Below are 26060 nucleotides of genomic sequence, written 5' to 3' on the forward strand. Positions count from 1 at the left end.
ATCCCATTCCTTGTCACTTGGGAGCAGAGCCCAATACCCACCTCTCCACAACATCCTCGGGAGCTGCAGAGAGTGATGACATCTCCCCTCAGTCTCCTCTTCTCCAGACTGAACCCTACCCGGGTCCCTCAGCTGCTCCCCAGCTCCGTTCCCTTCTCCAGACACACACTTCTGGGGTGGCACGCCCCGAACGCGCCCGAGCGCCGCGGAAGCGTCATCTCAGCGGGCCGAGGGGCAGAGCGAGGGGCAGAGCGAGGGGCAGAGCGAGGGGCAGAGCGAGGGGCAGAGCGAGGGGCAGAGCGAGGGGCGAGAAGCCCCGCCCGGGCGGTGGAGCCCGTCTCGCTCCCTCCACAGCCCCTGCTGCAGAACCGCACGTCCACCTCGTGAGGTGCGATGGGATGGGGCGGGGTGAGGCTGGAGCAGGGACTGAGGCTGGAGCTGGGATGGGGCAAAGGCAGGAGCAGGGATTGGGCTGGGGCAGGGGCTGGAGCTGGACAGGCGCTAGAGCTGGACTGGGGCTGGGGCAGGAGCAGGGACTGGGACTGGGGCTGGGCTGCCCCTCCCTTGCGCGGCTCGGACCGGGGGAACCCGTCTGTCCGGTCGGACGGCGGCTGCGGGAGGCGTGGCGGAGCGGGGCCGTCGGCGGCGCCCGAGGAGCGGGGAGCGATCGCGCGGCGGGACCCGCGCCCACAGGTGCTGCGGGACCGGGAGCGGGCGGGACGGGAAGCGGGGCTGCTCCCCACCGGGTCCGGGACTGGGACCGGGGAGCGGGCGGAGCCCGGGCGGCGGGTCCCCGGGGCAGCGCTCGGTGCCGAGCCGGTTCCCCCTGGAGTGACACAGGCAGGAGTTACTGTTACAAAAAGTGGAAGGTTTTGATTTCAGCTAGAGTAGAGTTCAGTGGGTTTTCTTTGAAAGTTAGACACAGTGTCCCTCTGACAGCGCATTTTCTTTCAGTGGTTTTCCAGACACTGTTCATGCTTTGGGGATGGCAACGCCTTGTGTTCCGTCCGATCTGTGCCGAGCAGTAGGTGTCTTCGGGAATTGCCTCTGTTTGCAGCCTTTCCCTGTCTCAAATGCGCGGTCAAGCTGCGACCAGGAGCCAGCTCCAAATAAGCAAGAGTTCCGACTGTTGTGAAGTTCATAACAACATTAAATCAGTCCTTGGGAAGTAGTAGAATATGCATAATATTTCTGGGAAAGTCGATACAGGTGCGTGTAAGTGGGAAATACATCCTGTCCCAGCTCCTGTCTGGCTGTACACAATTGATGGAGATCACTGTCTCCCATTGCCCAGGCCTGATAAAGGGTGCTTGCTTTGTAATTTCATGCATTTCCCCCCCTTGCCTGGCAGCGCAAAGAATATTTAGGTAATTAAGTCCTCACCCAGAGATGAGGGCTGCTGCCGGGGGAGCCGTGCTCCCCTCTCCCGGTCCAGCTTCGCACAGGTTTGATTCCCGCTCTTCCCACCCAAAAAGATGTGCATTGCTTGACTGTGAACCTTTGCGGAGTCTCTCCGGTTTGGAACTTTGGGTTAAGGAGTGAAGGAGCCTTTTCTGGGAGCTGAGGCTTGGCATACTGACTCACCTGCTGTCCCTGAGCTGGTTGCTCTGCTCCTGGCTTTTCCACTCTTTTTCCTTCTCCCCTGCCATATCTATAAAGAAGGAAAACAGCTCCCATGGCTGTGGGTGACTGCTCATTAGTGTTTGTACAGCCTGTAGAGCTGTGAGAGGTGTCTGTATTAAGGAACTGTTGTAATTCTGCCACAGAAAATACTGGAAAAGTTATTTGTGAGGTCGGTCACTTGCTGCGGAGGAGAAAAGTGTTTTGTTACCACCCAAAACATCAGTGTCGGTCATGTTTCCAATTGCTGTGTGCCTGTAGCTTAAGCAGCATCCCTTCACTCAGAGTCTGAGTGGCAGTGTCTTCAGCAGAGCAGCTAATGTCAGCTTAAATGTCAGCAGAAGCATTTGGAACAGGAGAAGGCACGCTGTACGTGGAGCTTCTGGTATTACATAGTTTCTGGGTGTGTGTATCTGTGCAGTGCCTTTATCTTCCTTGTGCGGTGGGGGTCTAGATGCAAATGGCTGAGGAGCACACTGGGTGAGCCAGGGGGGACTGCAGCCAGCCAGGTTCTGTGCAGTCCCTGCCTCAATAACCACTGCTGGCGTCCTTAGCTTTAACTCCTGGCACCAGGGTCTGTACGGGCTCAGGTGCGCTCACCATTGTCTCCTTGGTTCTGGTTTTAATTTGTCTTTCTCTTCAACGCCTGTTTCAGGTGTGGAGTGGCTTTTGGGCACTCTGCGGTTTTCCTTGACAGCTTCTGCATTGTTGTTACTGATGCTGATGTTAAAGTGGTGTTGCTTTTGTGTCTGTATTTGTGTCTTTGTTAACTTGTAGGTATCATAAAAATTATTTCTGTTAACTTCTAAATGTTCTCTTAATTTAATTTTCCCTGATGAGGCAGACTGTGAATGTTCTAATCCCTGGCAATCTGTGGTGGTGAGTTTAGAAAGCCATTGGCTCGCTTTGCATTGAAGCCCTCCATTTAAATTAGCTAGAAGTGATTTTCCGTGCTCTTTGGTTGGCTTGGCTTTTATTTTGGTGGCATAGGTAATCATATTGGCCCTGAGGGTACTGTGCTACCTGCACTTAAATATGGGCAGGAGGTTGATTGATTTCGCTTTAATTGTGAAGGGGTTTGATGTTCTTTCTGCTGTTTCCTTTATCTGGCTTCTGTTAAATTAAATACTTTGTGCAGACGTAATTACATGCAGAACATTAGCCAGGAGCCTCTGAAACCAAACCCTAGCTCTGCCTTGGATTCACCGTGTGGCCTGAGGCAAATCACTTAAGTCGCTGTGTTTTTGTACCTGTCAGGGGTGAAAAACATGGTTCTCACTTTATCCCTCGGGGATCAATGGTGTGTGAGCTCCAGCCCTGCTTTGGAGATGCCTCGGTCTGCGCCAGAGCGCTGCTGCTGCACCTTTGCCTTTTGGCAAGCTTACAAAAGTATTCTATCATGAGTAGTGTTTTTTTCTTCGCGTGTTCTTATATAAATTAGAAATATAGTTTTAATCTGGCAGCGGAGTGGGCAATTTCAGCAAGTTTGTGGATGCTTTTGCTTACAGAATGATGGGTAGGGATACACAAGAAGATGTAAAACAAACAGAATGTCTAAAAAAAAATAAAGGGAGGGAGATAAGCAGCATAGGAGACTCAAATCAGAGAAAGAATCAGTTTGGTTGCCAAACCGACTTTCTGCCTGAGAGGAGGAAGAGGAGGTGGCATGAGAGGGTTTGGAGAACTAACCAGAAATCTCTTTGTGCCAAAGCTTAGCAAAGCAGGTTAACACCACTGTTGGCTGAAAAGAAATTCCCTTTTGTTGCTGCGTGCACGTAATCTCAGGAAGTGGAAGTCAGCCCCAGAAACCATTTCCTAACACTTTTTCCTTACAGACAGAGCCTGATTTAAAGCCTGGTACAGGGGATCCTTCGTGAGTGCCCGGTGGTCTGTGCATCAATGGCGGAAGCGTTCCAAGCTCTCTCTGTAATGCAGCCTGTTGGTTCAGGCACAAACAGCAATGGATAAAGGTCAGTTTAGGAAAATGCCTTCAGTGTCCGTGTGCGATGCTGACTGAAAAGGTGCATTACTATGTAACCTCCAGCCTTGGTAGTAAGAAGTGACCTTTATTTCTCACAGCTAAAAATCCCTGCTAGTTTTGATAGGGGAGGGTCATATCTAGGAAAATAACTCTGCTTAAAGTTCAAACAATCTTTCATGCCAAACAATGCAGATTCTGTGGGCACAAAAATGATTTTTTTTCCTTTATTAAAGGAAAGATATGCTGTTTTAGAGCATGGACCTTGAGAGGCAACGTAATGATCTCAGTAGAAGCAGGTTGAACCCCCTCCAGAACCTGCAGCTTGAACAAAGGTTACTGCTTTATTATCTCCTGCAGAGATAACTTGTCTTGACTTGGACTTTAAGTTATGGAAAACCTACATATCTGTTAATGAAAAATCCTGGTGCAGATAGCAGGCAAAAGTATTGGTCTGTTACTGCAAGTGGCCCATCTTCAGCCATCCTCATGTAGCCTCGCGCAGCTGGGACTGGAGGTTGCGAGTCTCTCTCTTGGTATTTTCTGTTAAATTGCTGGTGAGTAGCCAATCTCTTCCTGGTGCAGTCTTGTTGGCTCATAGTGATCAATTCCCTTCTGTTGGAATGTCCTTCATATTCATTTTCAGACAGCAATCCTAAACTGTTAATAGGTAGCTGTATTGGTAAGTGCACAAGAGCCGCTAGTTTAATTCTAGTGCTTCCTCTACGAGGAAGATGTGTCGTTTTGTTTTTTAAATGAGCTGCTTTCCTCTAGTTGGTGCAGCTATGCTGAACTGAGGTGAGAAGCATTAGGAGTGAAGCCATTTGGAAACTGATGTCTCCCATGTTTTCATTTTCTTCTGCTAATGCTGTGAGATTTTTTCCCTGGGATCGGCCTTGGGTATCTGTCAACAGTTACAGAACTGTTCTTCCTCTTCCCAATCCTCTTTTTCCACGGGGGATAGTAGTGTTTTGGTGCCTCAGCATCTTTGTCTGTATCTTCAGTGTGTTCATTGGAGAAACCATTGCTTCCCTTCAGCCAAGTTTGAAAGGAATAGCTTTGGAGGAAGTGATATTTCACCAAAGTGTTCCACTTTACCTCTTGATGATACAGGTAATTAGTGTAATTATGGCCTCCAAGGAGGGACTGGAGTTGATTCCTCATTAAAGAAAGATCTGTGGATATTACAAGGCTGTCTGTGTACGATGCCAATAACAAAATCTCTTGGAGCTGGAGATAGCCCCGTTCAATACGTCTTCCATTCTCAGAGTTAGAAAGGTACCACTATTTGGAAACACCTATTTAAATGACTGGCTGCCCTTGGTGCATCGTATGAGGCTGAGTATGTATTTCCAAGTGTGGTATAGGCTGGAAGAGACGCTGTAGCCATCTCTCAGGACTGTGCCCAGACAGAATGGCCTCATCCCAGTACACATGTTTTGCCAAAGCAGTTTGTTTCTTCAGTGGGAAATAACAGATCAGGTTTGCCTATGTCCTCATTTCTCCAGCATCCTCATTCCACACAGTTACGGCACTTCTGTTTCCCCACTTCCAACACGGATGAGTTGAGAGACATGAGGTTAGAGTTTTGAGCGAGGCACTGTGGGCTTACGGTGCCACAGTGCAGAGATGTGTACACACAGCTCTCCATCCACTGTCTGGATTGTGTGAGCATGGCAGTAGGTGATACCGCCAAGCTGATTCATGGGAGCCCAGTTGCTGACAAAACAGGTTCTCCAAGGACTTCTCATGTTGCAGGGACAGCTGGAGTCTCTGAAAGTGCTGTTAGAATCTGTTGTGGTTCAGCTGTGTGGTGAGGATCTTGGACTTGTCAGGTATGACATGTGTTTTGGTGTCCTGGGGTTGCAGGAGCACCAAGTCACCATGAGCATTTTATCCGTAGCCATACTAAAATCGCTTGAATTTTCCCCTTTTTTGGTGGGAATTGTGAGTCACCTCATGTTAGGCGTGTTGGCAGTTTCAAGGTGGGAACATTCTCCAGGGTTGCAGTGCAGTGAAGAAGGTGTCCAAGGTCAAGAGTTGTTTCCTTACTACCTCGGTTTTGATCAGCGTACACTCACGGGTGTGGTTTGAGTGTACATATTTCAGGACAGCATGCCTGGCCTGGGATGTCTGTGCTGTAGGTGGAATTGCTGAGCTGTGAGAGCTTTCTCAGACTCCTTGGCCCAGATGTATTTCCGCTGGAGTGGTGTGGCTGTAGGCTGAGCCGTTTGCAGCGCATGGTGTAAGCGGTCAGGAGTTCTATTGTCCTGGAGCCACTCTGGGAACAGGGGTGTGCCTCTCCATCAGCCACGAGGAACTTCGCTGTGACGTCTGGGCAGAGCCTGCTGTACCAAGTGCCAGGCTGTGCCAATTCCAGTAGTGACTGGGAGCACATAGGATGGTGCTAAAGGGCACACAACATGCGTGATACGTTCTGAATCACGAGCTGTTGGGTTTTGCCTAGTGCAAAATGTGGTTGGTTGGCCTGGAGGATTGGAGGCTTCAGCTCTGGGTTTCAGTTTTCCCCCTCTTCTCATGTGCTGTGCTGATGGTGTGTGATGGGGACGGCCTCAGATTAGCAAGAGCTCTGTCACAGCTGAGGTAAAATAGCTCTGAATTCTTGAGGTGCCTTTCTCCAAGGCATCTCAGGAACTGGGCTTTGCCACGGCTTTGGCACACTGAAGGATGCACGCAAGAATCAGTGTTTCAGAACAAATGACTGGTGTAATTTTGGGGAGTTCAACTACTTTAAAGTGATCATTCAATGAAGTTGTTATGTATGAATGTTATGAAGCTATATCGTTTGATGAGCTTAAAGTGTGTAATCTGCATGGCAATCTAACCGAAGTTTGGTACAGTATGGAGTGGAGGTTATTTCCTTGTGCTGATCCATGCAAAAGCTAACTACTCTTTTATTCCTTAAAATGTCATCGAGAATAGCCAGAAGGGTTGAGTTGTTCAGCAGGTACTTCAATCTGCCTGTCCAAGTACTCGTTAGCAGTAAAGTGTCATATCCATCTGGAGTAATGTGTGATCAGTCTCATATTTTGGAAGCAAATATGGTTTTGTATTTGCCTGCTGCCTTTTAGAAGCTTTTCACAGCGAGATTAGCTGATTAATACATTTTTAATGAAGGACAATACTCTGTTAAAGTGTTTGGCTGGGATCACTGAGGAGGGAACAGAAATGCAATATCGAAGCACTTCAGCTCTGACCACTGCTTGTCAGGACTGAAGAGCAAGCAGGAGCTGTGGAAGCACTAGCTGAGCCCACATTACCAGTGTGGTGATTATGGGGCTGGGAGACGGACTGCTGAGTGTCCTGAGGTAATGGTGCTGTTGGGATCTGTAATCCAAATCCCCTCCCCTCCCCTCCCCTCCCCTCCCCTCCCCCTTTTCAGCTTTAAACGCTTCCCTCTTCTCCCATCACTTCCTGAATGGAGAAATGTAAAAATTATTGGGTTTTTTCCTGTTACTCTATTGCAACAGTATTGCTGCTGATGAAGAGACAGGTCTGATCTGACTGGTTCATTGCTCCAGGTAGGATACTGGCTTTAAAATGCTGCCCTGGTGAGACTGAAACACATTCCCACTTGCCCAAACAGGACTTTGGTGTTCCTGTGTTTTATGATGCTAAGTTTGCTGTTCTATTGGAGAGGCCTTTCCCAGTCAGCTTGGTAAAATGCATTTCCTTGTTACGCAACACTGTGCAGCCTGAGAGCTTTGTATTTAGATACGTTGTTAGGAAGCAGACTTTTCATTCATTTACTTTCTTTAATACATAATTAAATATCAGTGAAACAAGGCATTTTTGTCCTATTTTAATTGTGGAGACTTCAAGTAGCTCAGAGAAGTCTCTCTGAGCTGGCTTTTTGTGTTGTTAGAATTTGGTTTATGACTCTTGCTTGAACTGTTGATGTTATGCTCTAAAACCACAGTCTGAGGCAGGGTTTGAGAGATGGTTGTGCTGGGCACCATGCAAGTGTGTGAGGTTGTTGCACGGAACAAGGTGCAAAGGAGGCAACAGCAGGCTGTAAGCTGTGTGCGTGCTGCGAAGGGAGTGACACATATGGAATTGTTAAGCTTGTTCTGCTTCACACCATAGATTTTTATATCCCCAATAAATAAAAATTACAAGTTTAGTAGCATTTTAATTCTTTTACTGTGCATGTGCCTCTTCTAGACAGGTCTTTAACTTTGTTTTAGGTCTTCTGGGTGACTCCGCTTTGCAGCATTAAAGTTATGTTCCCTGTGACCCGAAGTTCTTACAGCAGGGCCTTTTCAGAGGAGAATGGAGAAAAAGATTACTTTTTGTTGCTTCCAGCCTTCAAACATAAGCAGTAAATGGTTTTTTTTTTTTTATGAGGTTGAAGTAGTTCCCAATTAGCTGGTGCCTGCCCCAGGGCACGAGCGGCCAGAAGAGCTGGGTGACCCAACCACTGTGGAATTTGCACCTGAGTTTTCTGACCTTTTAGTAAATAAACTCTGGCAGCTGTACTTAAACTTGCATTTAATACCATTTTCACATCCTTTACCTTCTCATGCACCAACGCTGCTGTTGGATCAGCTTAATTCTCTGAGATTACTGGTTGAACCTAAGCTTGATGTGAGAGGTGGTTTCTTCAGAGAGATTTCTGACACCGGTTCATCTGCAGCTTTTTTATTAGCTCAGTCAATCCAGGATCTGTAAAAGCAGCGTTCATTTCAACTTCTGTTATTGTGAAACAGGAAAAGCAGGTGGCATCTTGTTTGAAAACAGTTTTACCCTTGGTTCCAGCAAACCAAACCCATTTTTGACCATTTTGTAAGCGATTGTTGTTGCAGCTCAACTCTGAAGGTAAGCGGTGCATGCAAACATAAGAAATTGTCTCACCTCAAAGAGCAAATTCTTTTAAGAACAGACCGTTGTTTTTATTTTGTTTCAACATTGTTCATAAATAGTTTGTTTCTCCTGGGTGGCAGGACCTTTCCAGCTTTTTTTTTTTTTTTTCCTAATTTTGCTTTTTTTCAGAATAGTGACCACTGCCAAAATCAGTAGCAGCTGAATCTTCCTCCCACATGCCTGCTGCCTCTTCTCCCAAGTAGCAGGTGATAGAGGGAGAGGAAACAGCCTCAAGTTGCACCAGGAGAGGGTTAGATCGGATATTAGGGAAGATTTCTTCACTGAAAGGGTTGTCAAGCACATTTCATGTTAGTGATGAGGTTTTTGGGTGCAGAGGTAGCACCTACTGCATCTCACGATGCCGGAGTTGGTAAATGCTGCCTGAAACCCGGCACATGTGCAATTTTGTTGTCTCCTGCAGCACGGAGCGGCTCTGAAAGACAGTGGTGCTGCCAGCGGGTAACAGTTAATGAGCTCTCTATTAGTGGAGTTTTCCAGTTGGCAGTTCAGTTCTTCGAGGAGGTGAAGCAAGCACAATTGATTTGAACTTCTCTCAACATGCCATTGCCCCTGCCATTCCCAGCTGGCACCATGGGCTGCTCCTGGTTGTGTTTTAGCTGTTTCAATTGAGCTGTGCATCTGTAATAGAAAACAAACGCTCTGTGTTTTGGACGTCTAACCCTCTACATGATTAATTAGTTCATTAATCATTAAACATTTAATAGGTCAGGATTAATACACTAAAGGCTGAATGTCTCTGTCCCAAAGATATGAGTTTCTTTTGTTTCTCTTAGAGTGAGAGCAGTTCAAAGATCTGGTGATGTTTTTAGTTTTAGGGACGATGCATGTAAGGGTCATCAACTCTTCCCCTCCAGCCATCCCATGAAAGGTAAAAGTGGAGCAGAGTCCTCAATCCTGCACCTCCTCTTCAGTCAAGTGTATTTCATATATATTTTGAAGAGGAATTGAGCATTACATCCTGCTCTAAAAGGACTTTGTTTAACATTCAGATGATTTGAGATTGAAAATGTAAGGGAACAAACCCTTGGTGTAACTTGAGGGTCCCTGAGCTCTGACATGGATCAGACAACCCCACGGCGAGGCACTGCACTTGGCAAGGGCTGTACAGCCAGCGCTGGCCACATGTGGGTTTTGGCATAGACCAGTTCCTGTAACGATGTCAGTGCAGGTTGTCCTGGCCCTGTGCATTAAGCTGTTAATGAGCACATTGCTCTGGAGACAATTTTTGGTTCAGATGTCTAGTCCTTTCTGTATCAGGTGAAATACAAGATTTTGTGGGTATGGAATGATAGTCGAGAAAGAACAAAACAGGTAAAATGACAAGAAATAACCCAAAGTATCACAGTGAGGTATTCAGGTGCCTGAGTTTGAGTTGAATCTCCTGTATCTTGAGATGAATGGCCAATTTTATCCTAGGCTGCACCCAAAGCAGAGGGACCAGCAGGGTGAGGGAAGGGATTCTGCCCCTCTACTCTGTTCTGCTCTGCTCTGATGAGACCCTACCTGGAGCCCTACATCCAGTTCTGGAGTCCTCAGCACAGGAAGGACATGGATCTGTTAGAGTGAGTCCAGAGGAGGCCACAGAGATGAGTTGGAGTTGTTCATGATGGCATTTCATGATAGCTTCCAGTACAGAAAGGGGCTCCAGGAAAGCTGGGGTGGGGCTCTTGGTCAAGGAGTACTGGGACAAGACAAGGGGGAATGGTTTGGAGCTGAAAGAGGGGAGATTGAGATGAGATCTTGGGGAGAAATGTTCTCCTGTGAGGGTGGGGAGGCCCTGGCCCTGGTTGCTCAGGGAAGCCGTGGCTGCCCTATCCCTGGAGGTGTTCAAGGCCAGGTTGGATGAGGCTTGGAGCAACCGGATCCAGTAGGAGGTATCCCTGCCCATGGCAGGGTTTGGAACTGGGTGAGCTTTGAGGTTCCTTTGCAACCCAAACCATTCCATGGTTCTATGGTGCTATGAATTCCTTAACTTTAAGGCCGTCTAGGGAAACAAATGATCTTTTCACAAACATTTAAAGTTCCCAACCGTGTTAGTGACTAGCTGTCATATTCTGGACTCACTGTGTCAGTGAGCAGCCTAAGGCAGCCTGAGCGGGTGTTGGGAAAGGGTTATTAATTCATAGTCGATCAAACTGGGCATTCATGTCTAACGTAGTAATTTTGGTTTAGGAGTCCTGGCACATGAGCCTGCATGCTGGGCAAGCGCTGCCGTGCTGTGGCTCAGGAGTGTTGCACACTTTGGGCTCTCGGCCAGCAGCCCTGTCATCCGAGTAGCGTATTAAGTGCTCATGGAATATTTATCTTTCTCTTATAAGCAATATTAAGGGTGGGAGACAATTAAGCTTTGCAAAAATAGAAGTGGAGGTGGATATCGAGAGGGCTTGATGTCAGCACCAGTGCCTGCTGGGTTTGTTACCAGCAGCGTACAGGGTGTACGCACTGACCTTCCTTCACAACTCCACGCTCTCCTTGCAGGATGGGTCAACAGACAGGGATGAGCTACTGTGCACGTTACTTGGCTTCAGCGATCCTTTAACTTGGATTTATTTTTGGAGTTGCCAGGGAGCAGCAAGAGCAGGGGTACTCCCCATGGGAAAGCAAGCAGATGGGGATCCCAGGGCTTGAGACCCCCAGACAGTGGTCCAACCAAAGTCCAGGCCATAAGGCAATGCCATGACGACGAGGTGGGTCCAAGGTCAAGCTGGGAAGTTCAGGGATTGGGATCAGGCTCAGCAATAGCCGGAGAGGTCCACAGTGTCGAGTTGAAAGGGGCATGGAGATGGCCAAGGCTCAGATGGAGACCCGCCCTCCTCTGATGCAGCTCAGACAGGGACTGTGAGCTGAGCCAAACTGTGGCTCTTGGTCCCGTGAGTGCAGTGGGGCTGGGAAGAGGCTAGTTGGGGCCAGAAAGGCTTGTGGGTGCCCTCAAGGTCCTGGCAGAAATTGCTAAGGCAATGGAGCCCCTTCCTCTCTTCATGGCTTTTCATTTCCATACAGTTGTTCCGATTCCCAGCACGGACAGGACAGAACCCGTTTGGAAGGGTTGATCTACAGAAACAAGCACAGGGAATTTAAGCTTCCAGTACAACAAATTTGGATATCACATGGTCAGACAAAGAAGATGAACTTGTCTAAATGGCCTGAATCCTTGTGCTGGCTCTGTTATTAAAACACCAGGGCACCCTGCAAGGCTACTGATTGGGCAGTGATGACCACCTAGGAAGGGTACAGGTGCAGGTGCTGGTTGGAGGGGAGTTCTACCTGAGTGGAGGGTTTCTAGAGTTTGTTTGCCAGCTGTTGACTAGACACTGTCTGTAGCAGCAGAAACTGTAAGAATAAACTACAGCACGGGAAGGACATGGATCTATTGGACCGAGTCCAAAGGAGGCCACAAAGATGATCTAAGGGCTGGAGCAGCTCCAGCACGAGGACAGGCTGAGAGAGTTGGGGTTGTTCAGCCTGGAGAAGAGAAGGCTCTGGAGAGACCTTAGAGCAGCTACCAGTACAGAAAGGGGCTCCAGGAAAGCTGGAGCGGGGCTCTTGATCGGGGAGTGCAGGGATAGGGTGAGGGGGAACAGTTTTCAGCTGAAAGAGGGGAGGTTGAGATATCAGGCAGAAATGTTTTCCTCAGGCTGCCCAGGGCAGTGGTGGCTGCCCCATCCCTGGAGGTGTTCAAGGCTGGGTCGGATGGGGCTTTGAGCAACCTGATGCCATGGGAGGAGTCCTTGCCCGTGGCAAGGGGGTTGTAATGGCCACTGGGAGCTGGGTATTTACTCATAATTCCTGTGTCCCACTCACAGTATGCTGTGTTATGAGCACAAGGTGTACCTTAGTCTGGGATGAGTGCATGTAATTACACAGAGCAGAAAGGTAATGAAGGATTTGACTTTGTGTGTGCTTCAAAACCCAGCCCAGGCTCTACAGTGTTCTGGGGAAACTAGTTCCAAATGTGGCTTTTGGTGGCCATCATCAACAGAGTACAATTACGAAGATGTGGTTTGCAGTGCTTGCTACGTTAATGCCTTTCCCTAACTGGTACAAAATGTTTGCAGGGCGCTAGCAGCATGATCTTAGAAGGGGATTCAGAGACCACCTTTGATGAGGATTCCCAGCCTAATGACGAGGTGGTACCGTACAGTGATGATGAAACGGAGGACGAGTTGGACAGTCGGCAGCCTGCAGTTGAACCAGAACAAAACCGAATCAATGGAGATACCGAGGGGAGCTGTGAGCCATTGAAAAAAGGTAACGGTATGGCGGAAACTTGATTTGGGCAGCAAGTGATGCTGAGCACAGAGGCTGAGCCACATGTGGGTCAGTTTGATTGTTGTTAGGAAGGATTTAGAGTGGCTTGTCTGGCTCAGCAGAAGAGTAATCGATGGTAATTCAGCTTAACCACTGTCAGAGCAAAAATCAGCCTCATTCCAATCTGCAGCCAGGGTTCTGTGCCACTGTTTATTGCACAAAGCTAATGATCTGCATGGTGACCTTGTCTTAATGAGGGCCCTCGATGAACATAGCCTGTGGTCTGAGAGCTGCTCACGTAGAACTTGGGTACCTTTCTTCCCCGCCATCTGGAACTGCAGCAGCAGCAGCCGATTCACTGTGTTCAGGTGGTTGGTTTGGGTGGTTTTTTTGCTTTCTAAGTCTTGCACAGATCAGATTTCAGCCTCAATGCTGATTTTGTAGCCTTGCGAGTTCCTTTCTTGCCAGGATTGTGGAAAGGTAAGGTGAGCAGGAGGAGATCAAACAAACCTGTCCGGTGCAGACTGTGTGCTGCTGCCAGTGTAGGAGCATAACTGGGAGGGACCTTCAGCAGATTTAGACATCCCTGTCCTTAACCTCTGTCCGAGAGAGGTCTGTAATTCCCCTGAATACCTTCTTTTTCGGTGTTGCAATGTGAGTACTTTTTAATTAATTGCTGCCTGTTTACTATATATAGATTCCTTCCTGTTTGTGTGGCAACAGGGAACAGTTGATCACCTATCATTTTATAACAGCCTATTACATGGTTAGTTTTGAGGGTTTTTATGATTACTGAAGTAACAGTCTATAGAATAAATAGAGTTTTTCCTTAGCCTCTCAAATTTTCATGAGTTCTCTCCCCCCAGGATTCCAGAATCGTTTTGGTTGGAAAAGGCCCTTAAGATCATTTAGTACAATCAAAAAGCCAGCACTGCCAACCCCACCACTGCACACTGCCTCTAAGCACCACATTCACGTGGAATTTAAACCCTCCGGGGATGGACACTCCACCACCTCTGCCAGGGCTTGACAGCCCTTTCTGTGAAGGAATTTTTCCTAATATCCAATCTAAACCTCGCCTGGTGCTGCTGCCTCTTCTTATTTCTCCAGATATTTTGTTTCATAGAAACGGTACACAGGCTTTATGGCCTAGTATAAGCACAAAGAAAAAGACAAAAGAGAAAAACAAGACTGAAACAGGACCTCCTGCACCTTCAGTTTCTTTTCTAAAGTGTGCTGTGCGTTTTCCTTTATCCTGGTGAACTGGACAGACTCTGAAATCAGGGAGATGAGTTTTGAATCTGCCCTGTGAAGGGCTTGTAGCTCCCAGTGGTTCAGTGGAACCATGAGGCTCTGCTGTCTATACAGTTAATGTTATTCAAATTGTTCTCCAAAATATGGATGTAACAGAGTTCCTCTGAACTCCGAGCAAGGGCAAAAGCTCAAAAGAGGTAAGAGGTGTTACCGTGTGGGCTTGGTAGGCCAGTACTGTAATTGTAGAGCTTGTAAGCAGTGGACAGACTCTGTCAGACTGGAGTTTTTTTTCCCTTCTTTAGGCCCTTGAGGGTTTTTGTTTGTTTAAATCCTTTGTCCATGATTTTTCTGGTGAATAGACAGTTTTTGTTGTGGGATTTGTAGAATCTTCTGACTGGTTCAGTAGGTGATTATCTTCAGGTAGTGCTAAAGATGTCATCCTTTTTGCTTCTTATTGTTTCCCCTCAACAGAGATGATTTTCCCTTTACGTTCCTTTAAAATGATGAATTACTAGTGCAGCTTTCCAAATATTAGGAGTTAATATCACTTTTAAGCAGTTTAAAGTAATTTGGGGGAGCCTCCTTCCTGCAGGTTTTATTTAAGACCTAATTTGCCAGTTTTCACCTGGGGCACTAGGTTTTACCAGTGCTGCCACAGTTTTGTGAATGTGATGAAGAAATGTTTGTGTGGGCATGTTTACAATTTCCTTCAGTCCTGTAATTTTGATGAATCATACACTAACAGAATCATGGAATCATTAAGGTTGGAAAAGTCCTCTCAGCTCATGCAGTCAAACTGTCGGCACAACACCACTGTGACCACTAAACCATGTCCAAAGTGCCACATCTACAGTTTTTTTTAATCCCTCCAGGGATGAAGACTCTACCACTGCCCTGGGCAGCCTCTGCCAGGGGTTCACCACTCTTTCCGTGAAGGAATTTTTTCTAATATCCAATCTAAACCTCTCCTGGCACAACTTGAGGCCATTTCCTCTCGTCTCATCCCTTGTCACTTGGGAGAAGAGACCAGCACCCGCCTCACCACAACCTCCTTTCCGGGAGCTGCAGAGGGCGATGAGGTCTCCCCTCAGCCTCCTCTTCTCCAAGCTAAACAGCCCCAGGTCCCTCAGTGGCTCCAGGCCCTTCCCCAGCTCTGTTCCCCTTCTCTGGACATGCTCCAGCCCCTCAATGTCTTTCTTGGAGTGAGGGGCCTAGAACTGAACACAGGATTCGAGGTGCAGCCTCACCGGTGCTGAGTGCTGGCCACACCATGGCTGATCCAAGCCAGGTGCTGTTGGCCTCCTTGGCCACCTGGGCCACTGCTGGCTCATGTTCAGCCGCTGTCAACTGGCACCCCAGGGCCTTTTCCGGCAGGCACGTTCAGTAACATTCTCAATTCACACACCTCAGTAACGTTTATCTTCTTTTAAGGCAAAACCTGGTCCTCCAGTGTTTTTTTTTTTTTGTTGTTGTTGTTTTTTTTTTTTTGTAAGGCAGCTAAACCCCTGTGACTCACAGCACTTCCATGGAAGCCTTGACCAGGATGCACAATGGATTTTCACCATCTGCTGTATGTTTTCATTTAGGCCATCTTAAATGCAAGTGCTACAGCAAGATAAATATTTCTTTTTTATCAGGGAGCGCAGGGTAGGACCAGGGGAACAGTTTGAAGCTGCAAAAGGGGAGATTGAGATGAGATCTTAGGAAGAAATGGTCTCGTGGGAGGGTGGGGAGGCCCTGGCCCAGGTTGTCCAAAGAAGTGGTGGCTGCCTCATCCCTGGGGATGTTCAAGGCCAGACCTGATGAGGCTTGGAGCAACTTGATCCGGTGGGAGGTGTCCCTGCCCCTGATCCCTTCCAACCCGAACCATTCCATGTTTCTGTGATCTCAGCATGCAACCACCGTGCTGGCGATGAAAGCTGTATGGTGACAGTAGAGATACTGGATGTGTCAAAAGAGAATTTACTTTACGGGTTGGATAGAAAAAAGGGGCTTTGTTCCTGTACGTGAATTATTCAGCCTTATCAGCCACGAGCACCTGACAGTGGCCCTTAGGGCAGCCCAGAAGCACCTTCCCAGGGCTTCCCACAGGTCCCTGGCAGTGGATGCTGCTCCCCACCCTATTTTGCCTCTAGGAGTTTCACCCCATTCATGCTTTGCAGTGATGATGCGCTTAGGTCACGATAATCCCTGCTGAAATCCAAAAGAGCACCCACCGAGGACAATTACTGTACATGCCTTCTCCTTCCCAGGCAGGCAAAGTGCTCCTGGGAGCTGGCTTAACAGCCTGGTGGATGAGTTCTTCAGTGTGGACAGGGCCTGAAACTGTAGGTGTGCATAGCAGGAGCCATAGGGCTGTCGATGAAGCTGTCTGGAGAGGAGGAAAGAGACCGAAAGGACCTTGGAGGGAAAGAGGTAGCCTGGGAAGGAGGGGGCATGGAAAATGACAGCAGGAGTCATTCTGGCAGTGGTCAGCCAAAAAAAAGCTATGCCCGTCCTGATGAACCCCATTTAGAGCTGGGCTTCATAGGGCTTAGAGTGATGACAGGGGCCTTACGGTGGCGATTAATGGATTGTTAGCAAGTCTGGAAAGCATTGAACTGTGTGGTTGCATGAAATAATTTTTCAAAAGCTGAGTGGACCTTTTCATTTCTAGAAAGACTGAGAAACCCTGTTTGGGTGCTTAGTGCCTCTCAAGTGTAACAAAAGCAAAGCAAGAGAGGGGGAAGAAGGGAGTTTGGCATGAATAAATGTCACTCTAATATGTGTTCAGTTTCTCATGGACCTTCCAAATCATTCATCAATGCTTCTTCCTACCTTAGATTTTATTTTAATTGTTAATAAAGACAAATAGCTCAGAAACTCCTTTCAAACTTTTTTTAGACTGTGAACTAAAAAGCAAATACCAGTCTTGTTTCAATTGCAAGTACATTTAAAAGACAGCATTTGAGAGCAAACCTGAACTGGCAGGTTTATTCCCTCGTGTTTGTAACAGTCAATGTTGACTCGTTTTCCCACGTCTCTTCCAGACTGCATCTGGCAAGTTAAAGTGAACGATCACCGCTTCTATGAGCAGCCCCGGTTCAAGAGAACGATATTCCTGTGCTTCAAAAAAAGCAAATACGCAGTAAGCTTCCTTTGTTTCAGTTACCTGCCGATAGGACTTGTCAGGGGGAACTTAGTTAACTTACATAAGAGCTTTCCAACTACTGCTGATCAGTGTAAAAGCCACAATTAACACTTCCTTAGTATTGCCAGCATAACTGGTTTAGGTTTATGAATGGAAAATCAAGGTACCGAGAGATTTGTTTAAGAAGAGATGGCCTAAGTACACCTGGTTTCTGATTCTCAGGGTTTTGTCTGCTCAATGACAGCTGTTGCAAACATCCAGATAAGCATCATCTGTCATATAAGAAGCCTCAGTGTAGTATTAAGCAATGTCCTGATTAAGCCAGACTGGGACAGTCTTAAAAATAGACATTTGGGAGTGTTTAGTCATTTAAATAGTATCCTTCTAAATCCACATAATTATGATAGAGACATTTTAATCTCATTTATCTTCACGGGAGGGACACGGATCTATGAGAGTGAGTCCAGAGGAGGCCACAGGGATGATCTGAAGGCTGGAGCATCTCCCACACGAAGACAGGCTGAGGGAGGTGCGATTGTTCAGCCTGGAGAAGAGAGGGCTGTGCGGAAACCTTAGAGCAGCTTCCAGTACGGAAAGAAGCTACAGAAAAGCTGTGGCAGGGCTCCTGTCCAGGGAGTGCAGGGATAGGAAGAGAGGGAATGGTTTTCAGCTGAATGAGGGGAGATTGAGATGAGATCTTACTGAGAAGTGTTTTCTTGTGAGGGTCGGAGGCCCTGGCCCACGTTGCTCGGAGCAGTGTTGGCTGCCCAAATAAAGCTATGGTGCTTGCACGTGGTGGTGATTGCAAGTACCAGAAGCTTGGACTGCGGTGTTACATGCTTATGCTAGGTAGGGACCAGCCTTAGTGAGAGTTAACCTTTGCTTGATCTGACCTTGTCCGTCCAGACTATGTCTAATTAGCAGTATCTGGATTCATTATTTGTTGTTTGGTGCCTGCGACCAATTATATCCCTAACAGTGATATCATGTAGTCAGCAGACAACGTTGAACGGCATTACAGGGGAGATTGCTTGGGGGGGAGTGCTGAGATTTCCTCCACTTGTCTGTGCGCCTCAGGCAGTGTCTCATGCACAGCATCACCCACCCGCAGAGAGGCTGTAACAATGCCTTGTCGTCCTCGGTGAAACTAAATCTAGAATATGAGGTGCTTTTTGTGGTGTGTTCATGTTGGGGAAACAGACCTCTCGTGTCTTGTTTCATTCAGGCAGTGACCCGTGTTAAGCCATTGAGGAAAGATACAACTCTAACAGTTCATAGGAAAGATTTCACCAGTAAAATGCTTTACCTAAAAATACTTCTGTCACGTAAGAGTAATCTGCTGTAGTGAATAAAATCTGGTTTCCCTCTCCAGGGAAATGCAATCAGGACATACAAGTACAACCCCATCACCTTTTTACCCCTGAATCTGTTTGAGCAGTTCAAGCGAGCAGCCAACTCCTACTTCCTTGTTCTTCTCATTCTGCAGGTAAGACGAACAGAACGAATACTAACTGTGAAGTAAATTTGAGGTGCTAATCTGCTGAGCTGAGTAATACTTAGGACACAATTCAGTGCTGTCCTGTCAGGAAACCACAGGGTATTTTGTAAGGGTCTGTATCTGAACTACTGCAGAAACTAAGCCACTTGTATCAGGCCGCTGGAACGACGTGCATTAGCTTTGTACAGCCTAGGCAACGTTCATGAGCTTCATAGGGAAAAGGTGTTCCTTTCACTCTGTAAAACACAATGGCCTTAAGTTCCACTCATGAGTCAGAAGCGCCAACAGAAAGATGAGCAACCACAATAGTTGAAGAGAAGCTGATGCTGAGGTAGAGCAGCACGGTCAAACTCTCCCTAGAGAGTTTGTTCATCTTCACCACCTGACTTGGAATTCTCTCTAATGTGTTGGTTTTCTGTCACATGTTATAGTCAGATCACTGTTAAATGTCTCTGCATTTAATGCGATAGATAATCCTGTACTGAACTGATGTTATTTGTCTTTCCTAGTCGATTCCCCAGATATCCACCCTGGCATGGTATACAACACTGGTGCCCTTACTCTTGGTGCTGGGAATAACTGCAGTCAAAGACCTTGTCGATGACATTGTAAGAAGCTTGTTTGGTTAATGCCAAAAGCAAAAGAAAAGAGCGTTGTTTGTTTATTAACTTGTGATACGCAGTGGGGAGTACATTCTCTGCTCCTGTGTTTTAGGCTCGTCACAGGATGGACAACGAGGTTAATAACAGGACATGCGAAGTCATCAGGGATGGAAGGTTTGTACCATTATTTTCTTAACTTTGTGAGTCAAGTATGTTGCCTTGTAACTAAGATTCATAACAGATCTTAAGCCATAGATAATAGGGAAAGTTCAGCTTTTTCTTCTGTACTGTATGAAAACCTAATTGAAAATGGAAGAGCAATGCCCAAAGGAGTAATTTGAACTTAATTCCCTAGCACTAAGCATGTGCTAAGAGCAGCCTCTTTGGAGAGACATGAAGAAATTCCTATATAGGTGAAGAAGGGAGAAAAGAGATAAGCTTTGTTATAAACCCCAACGAACTGCATTTTCCAAAAATCAAAACCACACATTACCGAGATGTAATGTTTTTGTACTAAGGGAAGTTCAGTATTTCGAGATTTATTGAGGGAATAGTGTTCTAGATGAAATAGTAATAATTATTGAACTATCTTGATATTAGGTTCAAAAACACAAAATGGAAAGATATTAAAGTTGGTGATATCATTCGTCTGACGAAAAATACTTTCGTTCCTGTAAGTGCTTTAGATATATTTGTTCTATGTTTCTAGAGAGCCCTGTATAAGGCTTGACTGGGATTTATTTGATGCTTGTTTATCTGCTTTTCCAGGCTGATATTTTGCTGCTGTCCAGCTCGGAACCAAACAGTCTCTGCTATGTAGAGACAGCAGAACTGGATGGGTAAGGCTCTCTCTCTAAGCATTTCTTGGGTTGGAAAGAGCAGGAAGCATGTATTTCAGACTCTGCTTGTCACTTGTTAAGCCACGCTTGAAAAACTGTGTCCAGTTTTTTATTCCCTCAAATCAAGAATCACTGAAGATTGGTGAGGAATCACTGGAGTACCACAAAGATGTCTGAAGGGTTGAAGAAGATTTAGATGAGATCTTGGAAAGAAGTGTTCTCCTGTGAGGGTGGGGAGGTCCTGGCCCGGGTTACCCAGGGAAGCTGTGGCTACCCCCTCCCTGGAGGTATTCAGGGCCAGGTTGGATTGGGCTTGAAGCAACGTGAAGCAGTGGGAGATGTCCCTGCCCATGCAGGGGGGGTTGGAACTGGATGGGCTTTGAGGCCCCTTCCATCCCAAATCATTCTATGGTTCTATGATATGAAGAAAGAGTGAAGGGCTTGGATTTATTCAGCCTGGAGAAGGAAAGGGTGATTTAATCAATCACACGGTATTTCAAAGTTAGTTACAGAGAAGATATTCTCTCCACAAGGACAGGTGTTGATGGGGCGAGAAGCAACAGATACGAATTGCTTCAAAAGAAATTCTGTCTGCATTCAGGAAGAATTGTTCATGGTGGTTAGTTTTTATCATTAGAAGAGATTGCCTAGTGGAATTCCTCTGAATGGAAACAGTCAAGGCTTGGCTTGACAGGGTGCTGGATAACCTCATTGAAGGTCCTGCTTCCAACAGGCAGTTGGACTATAGATTACCACAGGTCTCTTCCAACCTCGACTTCTCTGTTATTTTAAACTTTTCTTATTCCCTGTCAGAACAGGAAAACAAAAATAAATGTTTTTCTGTGGAAGTTTTTCATAGAAAGTGCTTGGAGAGCATAAACCTCACTGTCTCTGTCATATCACTTCATAAATGTTGGGTTTGTTCACTTCGTTGGAAAAGCTGGTGCTGAATTCTGTTAGAAAAGTCTGTGGTGATACAGACTTCACCTAATGAGGTGCAATATTAGGTGTTCCGAATGAGCAGAGTATTCCTCACTCAGCCTTCAGTAATCTCGAAAATGATGACTTATAACATCTTGCAAATCGGGGATCTATTTGTGTTGCAAAAGGTTTGTTCTCTGTTGGAGCTTTTAACGGTGTCAGTTGTTAAATATTGCTTTCAAATAATTGAATAATTTAATTCTGTTCACACTTCTTGCTTGTATCTGTGTTTTTAATAAAATGACCTTTTCTTCTTAGTGAGACTAACTTAAAATTCAAGATGGCCCTTGAGGTAACACACAGATATCTTCAAGAAGAAAGCGCAGTGGCAGCCTTTAATGGTTTGTACCTTTATATTCTTACGTGTTCCACTGCTGCTTTAGCAGTTCACAGTATAAGGAAATAAAACACAGGTGGGGAGAGAAGTGCTGCCAGTGGCGCTTGTGATTCAGGAGCTGCTAGCTTCCTGGCTTTTGTCATGAGGCAGAGTAAAGAAGTTGTGTAAATAAATTGTGCTGCCGGGCAAAATACAGTCTGTGTGTCGATGAGACCTTTGCCATGGATGAGCTACGGCATGCTGTATAGAGGAAGTGGGGCCCTTCCTTAGTGTTTGCCTGCCTGTTTTCTTTAGGAAAATGAGTAGTGGCTGTGGGAGGAGAACCTGCCCACGAAGACTTCGGTTCTGGGATGGGAGATCTGTGGGCTGCGACTTGCTGTGAGACTGTGAAAGTGTTTCAGTGGTTGCGTCTGCCATTTTACCCTTCCTCACACACCTACCAGCCTCGATGAGACAGCGTTGAGGGCTAAAAGCAGCGGAGTTTGGCTTGAAACCACCATTTGATGATCCTCTGTAGCAACTGGCAGTTATGCTGACATCTACCTTTTTTTATTTAATTCTGAAATGCCGTTTGGATAATGTGAAGTGCAGCATGAATCAAAATTTTAGGATGAGCTCAGTTTTAGGGATGAAAATGCAAATATATAGCATAAAGTAGGCAGCGGGAATTGGGCAAGGCCTAAGAGACAAAGTGAAAGGTCACTTTTTCAGCTGTAATATTGCCCTCAGTGGCAAAACGGACTGAGCATTTGTTAAAACTTGAGAAATATTAAAAGCAAAGGTGACCTAAAAGTGCTCTGTTTGGCAGTAAATGCTGCATGTACTGGTCTTGAAGCAGAAATGAATTCTTGCTGCTATTTCATTCGGAAAAGCTAAATGCCACCCTCAGATACTATGTTTAAATATCAGCAATACAGCACCAAATATTTGTGCATGCTAAATTGCAAGGAAATTGTTTTTTCAGCGCAAAAAGAACAACCTCATGAAGTACAATTGCTTCTCTGATGAGGACAAATTGAACGCAGTTTGACTGATCTGTTTTCTATTAAACATAGTCTCCTCTCTATCTTTTAGGTCTAATTGAATGTGAAGAGCCAAATAACCGCCTGGATAAGTTTGCAGGAACGTTATTCTGGAGAAACATGAGTTATCCCCTGGATGCCGATAAGATTTTGTTGCGTGGATGTAAAATCAGGAACACAGACTTCTGCCACGGAGTGGTTGTATTTGCAGGTATTTATGAACTGAACATGTGTAACATTAACCGACTAGAAGCATGCCCTGTAGAGTGAACATGGACTGTATTTTATGTTCCACTTTTGTAAAATAGCAATGCTAGCACAGAGCGTTTTGTATCTTTTCTTTTTTTTTTTCTTTATTTTTTAGGTGCTGATACAAAAATAATGAAAAATAGTGGAAAGACAAAATTTAAAAGGACCAAAATTGACTCCCTTTTGAATTACATGGTTTATACTGTAAGCCTTTTTCTTTAAAATTCTGATGCTTGAATTCATTTTAAAGTGAATAGAGGGGGATATGTGATTTATGTCAAGCCAATCTTTCTAGCATGTCACAGGCCTCTCTGTGTGCACTGCAGATCATTGTCCTCCTCATCCTGCTGTCGGCCGGCCTTGCCATTGGCCACACTTACTGGGAGCAGCAAATCGGCAACTCCTCATGGTACCTCTACGATGGAGAAGACTTCAGTCCTCCATATCGTGGCTTCCTTAACTTTTGGGGCTATGTCATTGTTTTGAACACCATGGTTCCAATTTCCCTCTATGTGAGGTAGGCAGATAACTTGGCTTTTAATTGCGGAACCAGTGATGGGATTGATTTACTTAATTTACTGGTTAACGGTGAATGGACTTGGTAATGAATCATTTTGCCTTTGTCAAACCTCTCTGTAACGTATTTGAAGTCCTCCATCCTCCTCCCCACTCTTCTCCAAACTGTACTTGAGCACTATTCCCAAGCAGGATTACCGTTTGGAATGGCAGCAGCATCATCGGCACTTTTGGCTTGATGAGGGTGTAGAGGCTTTTTCCCCATTACTGTGGTGGTGATGAAGCTGAGCTGTAGTCTGACCTCTGTTTGAGTGGCCCGTCCAGGAGTGATAGTACTCTTTAATCTGCTGATGTAATTAATTAGTTTGTCTTAAACTCTTGGGCTGTATGAGCAATGGAAAACAGTCAGAGTCCCCTGGATCTGGTAATATGTGATTGTTTCCAAACATGAGGTGCAGTTGGGAGTGAGAAAATGCATTTTATTCCATTTAGCGTTGAAGTGATCCGTTTGGGCCAGAGCTATTTCATAAACTGGGACTTACAGATGTATTACCCAGAGAAGGACACAACCGCCAAGGCCAGGACCACTACGCTGAATGAGCAGCTGGGGCAGATCCACTACATCTTCTCGGACAAGACCGGAACACTCACACAGAACATCATGACCTTCAAAAAATGTTGCATAAATGGCCAAAGATACGGTAAGTCTGTGCCATGCTGCTGTCCCCTGTAGTGAAAACTATGGCTAGCCCAGGAGTTGTGATTTGTGACAGAAATGCCAGGGGAAGACCCTGCAAATCCCTCTCTGGCACAGCTGACAACCTCATGTCATGGAATCACAGAATTATAGAAACAGAATCATAGGATCATTAAGGTTGGAAAAGCCCTCTCAGTTCATCCAGTCCAACTACCAGCCCAACACCACCATGCCCATTAAACCATGTCCTGAAGTGCCAGGGCTGCACTTTTTTTTTAACTCCTTGAAGGATGGAGATTCCACCACTGCCCTGGGCAGCCTATTCCATACAAATGAACAGGAATTGTAATGTTTGTTTAAAATCAGTTGCCTGTGAGTCGCTTTAGCTTCAACTGACCTTCCACAATTTTGCCATAGCATGGAGTGAAGCTCCAGTAAAACTGAATTGTTGGGGTTTTCCCACCGTTTTCCACTTTAAAAAGGAGAAGCTGACGGGCCTGAGTGGAAACTTCCCTTTAGGAAAGTCAGAAATGAGTAATTTACAGGAGTCTGTTTTTGGTCTAAATGCTTCAGGGACAAAATTAATCTGCTAACAAATAAGCAGATTTAATAAGAACATCAGGTTTTTTTTGTTTCAGTGTTAGTGAATGAGTTGTAAGAACTTTGTTACTCTGTCCCATGCCTTCTCGCATTGCAGGAGACTGCCGGGATGGAGCAGGGCAACTTCAGGGCTACCCAGAGGTAGGTCGCTCCGATCTGGTGAGTCGCTGCAGTCTGTAGCACAGGGAAAGTGTGAAGAGATGCAGGTAGGCACGTGGTAATTGTGCATGAGGAAACTCAAACTCTCCCTTCTTCTGTTTGCTAAGCAGCAAGTGGATTTCAGCTGGAACACGTATGCAGATGGGAAGTTCTCGTTCTGTGATCACTACCTGATAGAGCAAATAAAATCTGGAAAGGAGCCAGAGATTCAAAAGTTCCTTTTTCTGCTTGCAGTTTGTCACACGGTCATGGTTGATGCTTCTGATGGTTAGTGTGTTTGGGTTTTATTCTTTTGTACGGAAAAACAATAATTCAAATCCCTTTGCCCAAATGAGAGGTCAAAAACAAATGCCAATCCCATAAGTGAGGAGTGTGAAGCTGCTTGTTTAAATTAAATCATAGCAAGAGCCGGTTCCTGGTGCTGCAGTTACCTGACCTTTGTGGAAAGCAGGTTACAAAAGGGAAGGGAACAGGTTGTACAGAGTTTTGTGTTTTCATGTTACGGGTCTTCTTTCCCTACAAATACTCTTTAAAGCCTCAAAATCATAAACCCTCAGTAAAATGCTAATGCTATTAGCATAGGCTGTGGTTCCACACACATTGGTGAAAGAACAAACACTACTGGACGCTTGTTTCCATTGTGGAAAAACAAGTGTTTTCAACGCAAGGATTTCAAAGAATCGTAGATTCCTTAAGGTTGGAAAAGCCCTCTAAGCTCATCCAGTCCAACCATCAGCTCAATCCCACCGTGCCCACTAAACCATGTCCCAAAGTGCCGCAGCCGCACGATGTTTGAATCCCTACAGGGATGGGGACTTCGCCACGGCCCTGAGCAGCCTCTGCCAATGTTTGACAACTCTTTTGGTAAAGGAATTTTTCCTAATATCCAACATAAACCTCCCTTGACGCAACTTAAAGGCCGTTTTCTCTCATCCCATCCCTTGTCACCTGGGAGAAGAGACCAGCACCCGCCTCACCACAGCCTCCTTTCCGGGAGCTACAGAGGGTGATGAGGTCTCCCCTCAGCCTCCTCTTCTCCAAGCTATAAACAGCCACAGTGTCCCTCAGCCGCTCCTAGAACCCCTGCGCTCCAGACCCTTCCCCAGCTCTGTTCCCCTTCTCTGGACACGCTTCAGTCCCTCAATGCCTTTCTTGGAGTGAGGGGCCCAAAACTAAACACGGGATTCGAGCAGGGACAATCCCTGCCCTGCTTCTGCTGGCCACAACATGGCTGACCCAAGCCAGGTGCTGTTCGCCACCTGGGCCACTGCTGGCTTGTGTTCAGCTGCTGTTGAACAACAGCTCTATTTGTACCCAGTGCAAGAATTTATTGCTCTTCCTCCTTGAAGCACAGACCCATTAACATATACAAATCATGGATGTCTGCCCTAAGAGTACGGGCAGCAAATAACCGACATGAATAAT

The 26060-nt window shown here is 46.2% G+C and overlaps 1 protein-coding gene across 5 annotated transcripts in view; it reads left to right on the plus strand.

The window, feature by feature from the left end:
- Positions 1 to 272: 272 nt before the first annotated feature.
- Positions 273 to 26060, plus strand: part of ATP8B1 (ATPase phospholipid transporting 8B1) — a 38722-nt gene continuing 12934 nt past the window's right edge. Inside the window, exons 1-16 of one of the 5 annotated variants that reach the window (XM_054053361.1) lie at positions 311 to 388; positions 955 to 1209; positions 12559 to 12751; positions 17035 to 17132; positions 18508 to 18621; positions 19143 to 19241; positions 19348 to 19409; positions 19836 to 19908; positions 20004 to 20074; positions 21314 to 21396; positions 22467 to 22625; positions 22779 to 22867; positions 22990 to 23180; positions 23672 to 23880; positions 24574 to 24617; positions 24746 to 24902. In XM_054053361.1, coding sequence (XP_053909336.1) covers positions 12571 to 12751; positions 17035 to 17132; positions 18508 to 18621; positions 19143 to 19241; positions 19348 to 19409; positions 19836 to 19908; positions 20004 to 20074; positions 21314 to 21396; positions 22467 to 22625; positions 22779 to 22867; positions 22990 to 23180; positions 23672 to 23880; positions 24574 to 24617; positions 24746 to 24902 — 1630 coding nt within the window. In that variant the 5' untranslated portion in view covers positions 311 to 388; positions 955 to 1209; positions 12559 to 12570. Of the gene's footprint in view, positions 389 to 600; positions 694 to 954; positions 1210 to 3455; positions 3591 to 12558; positions 12752 to 17034; positions 17133 to 18507; positions 18622 to 19142; positions 19242 to 19347; positions 19410 to 19835; positions 19909 to 20003; positions 20075 to 21313; positions 21397 to 22466; positions 22626 to 22778; positions 22868 to 22989; positions 23181 to 23671; positions 23881 to 24573; positions 24618 to 24745; positions 24903 to 26060 lie in introns of those variants that run through there. The other 4 variants (XM_054053360.1, XM_054053365.1, XM_054053362.1 and 1 more) reach the window with 4 other exon arrangements.

This window comes from Cuculus canorus, chromosome Z, assembly GCF_017976375.1.
Source record: "Cuculus canorus isolate bCucCan1 chromosome Z, bCucCan1.pri, whole genome shotgun sequence".
In the NCBI taxonomy this organism is placed as follows: Eukaryota; Metazoa; Chordata; class Aves; order Cuculiformes; family Cuculidae; genus Cuculus; species Cuculus canorus.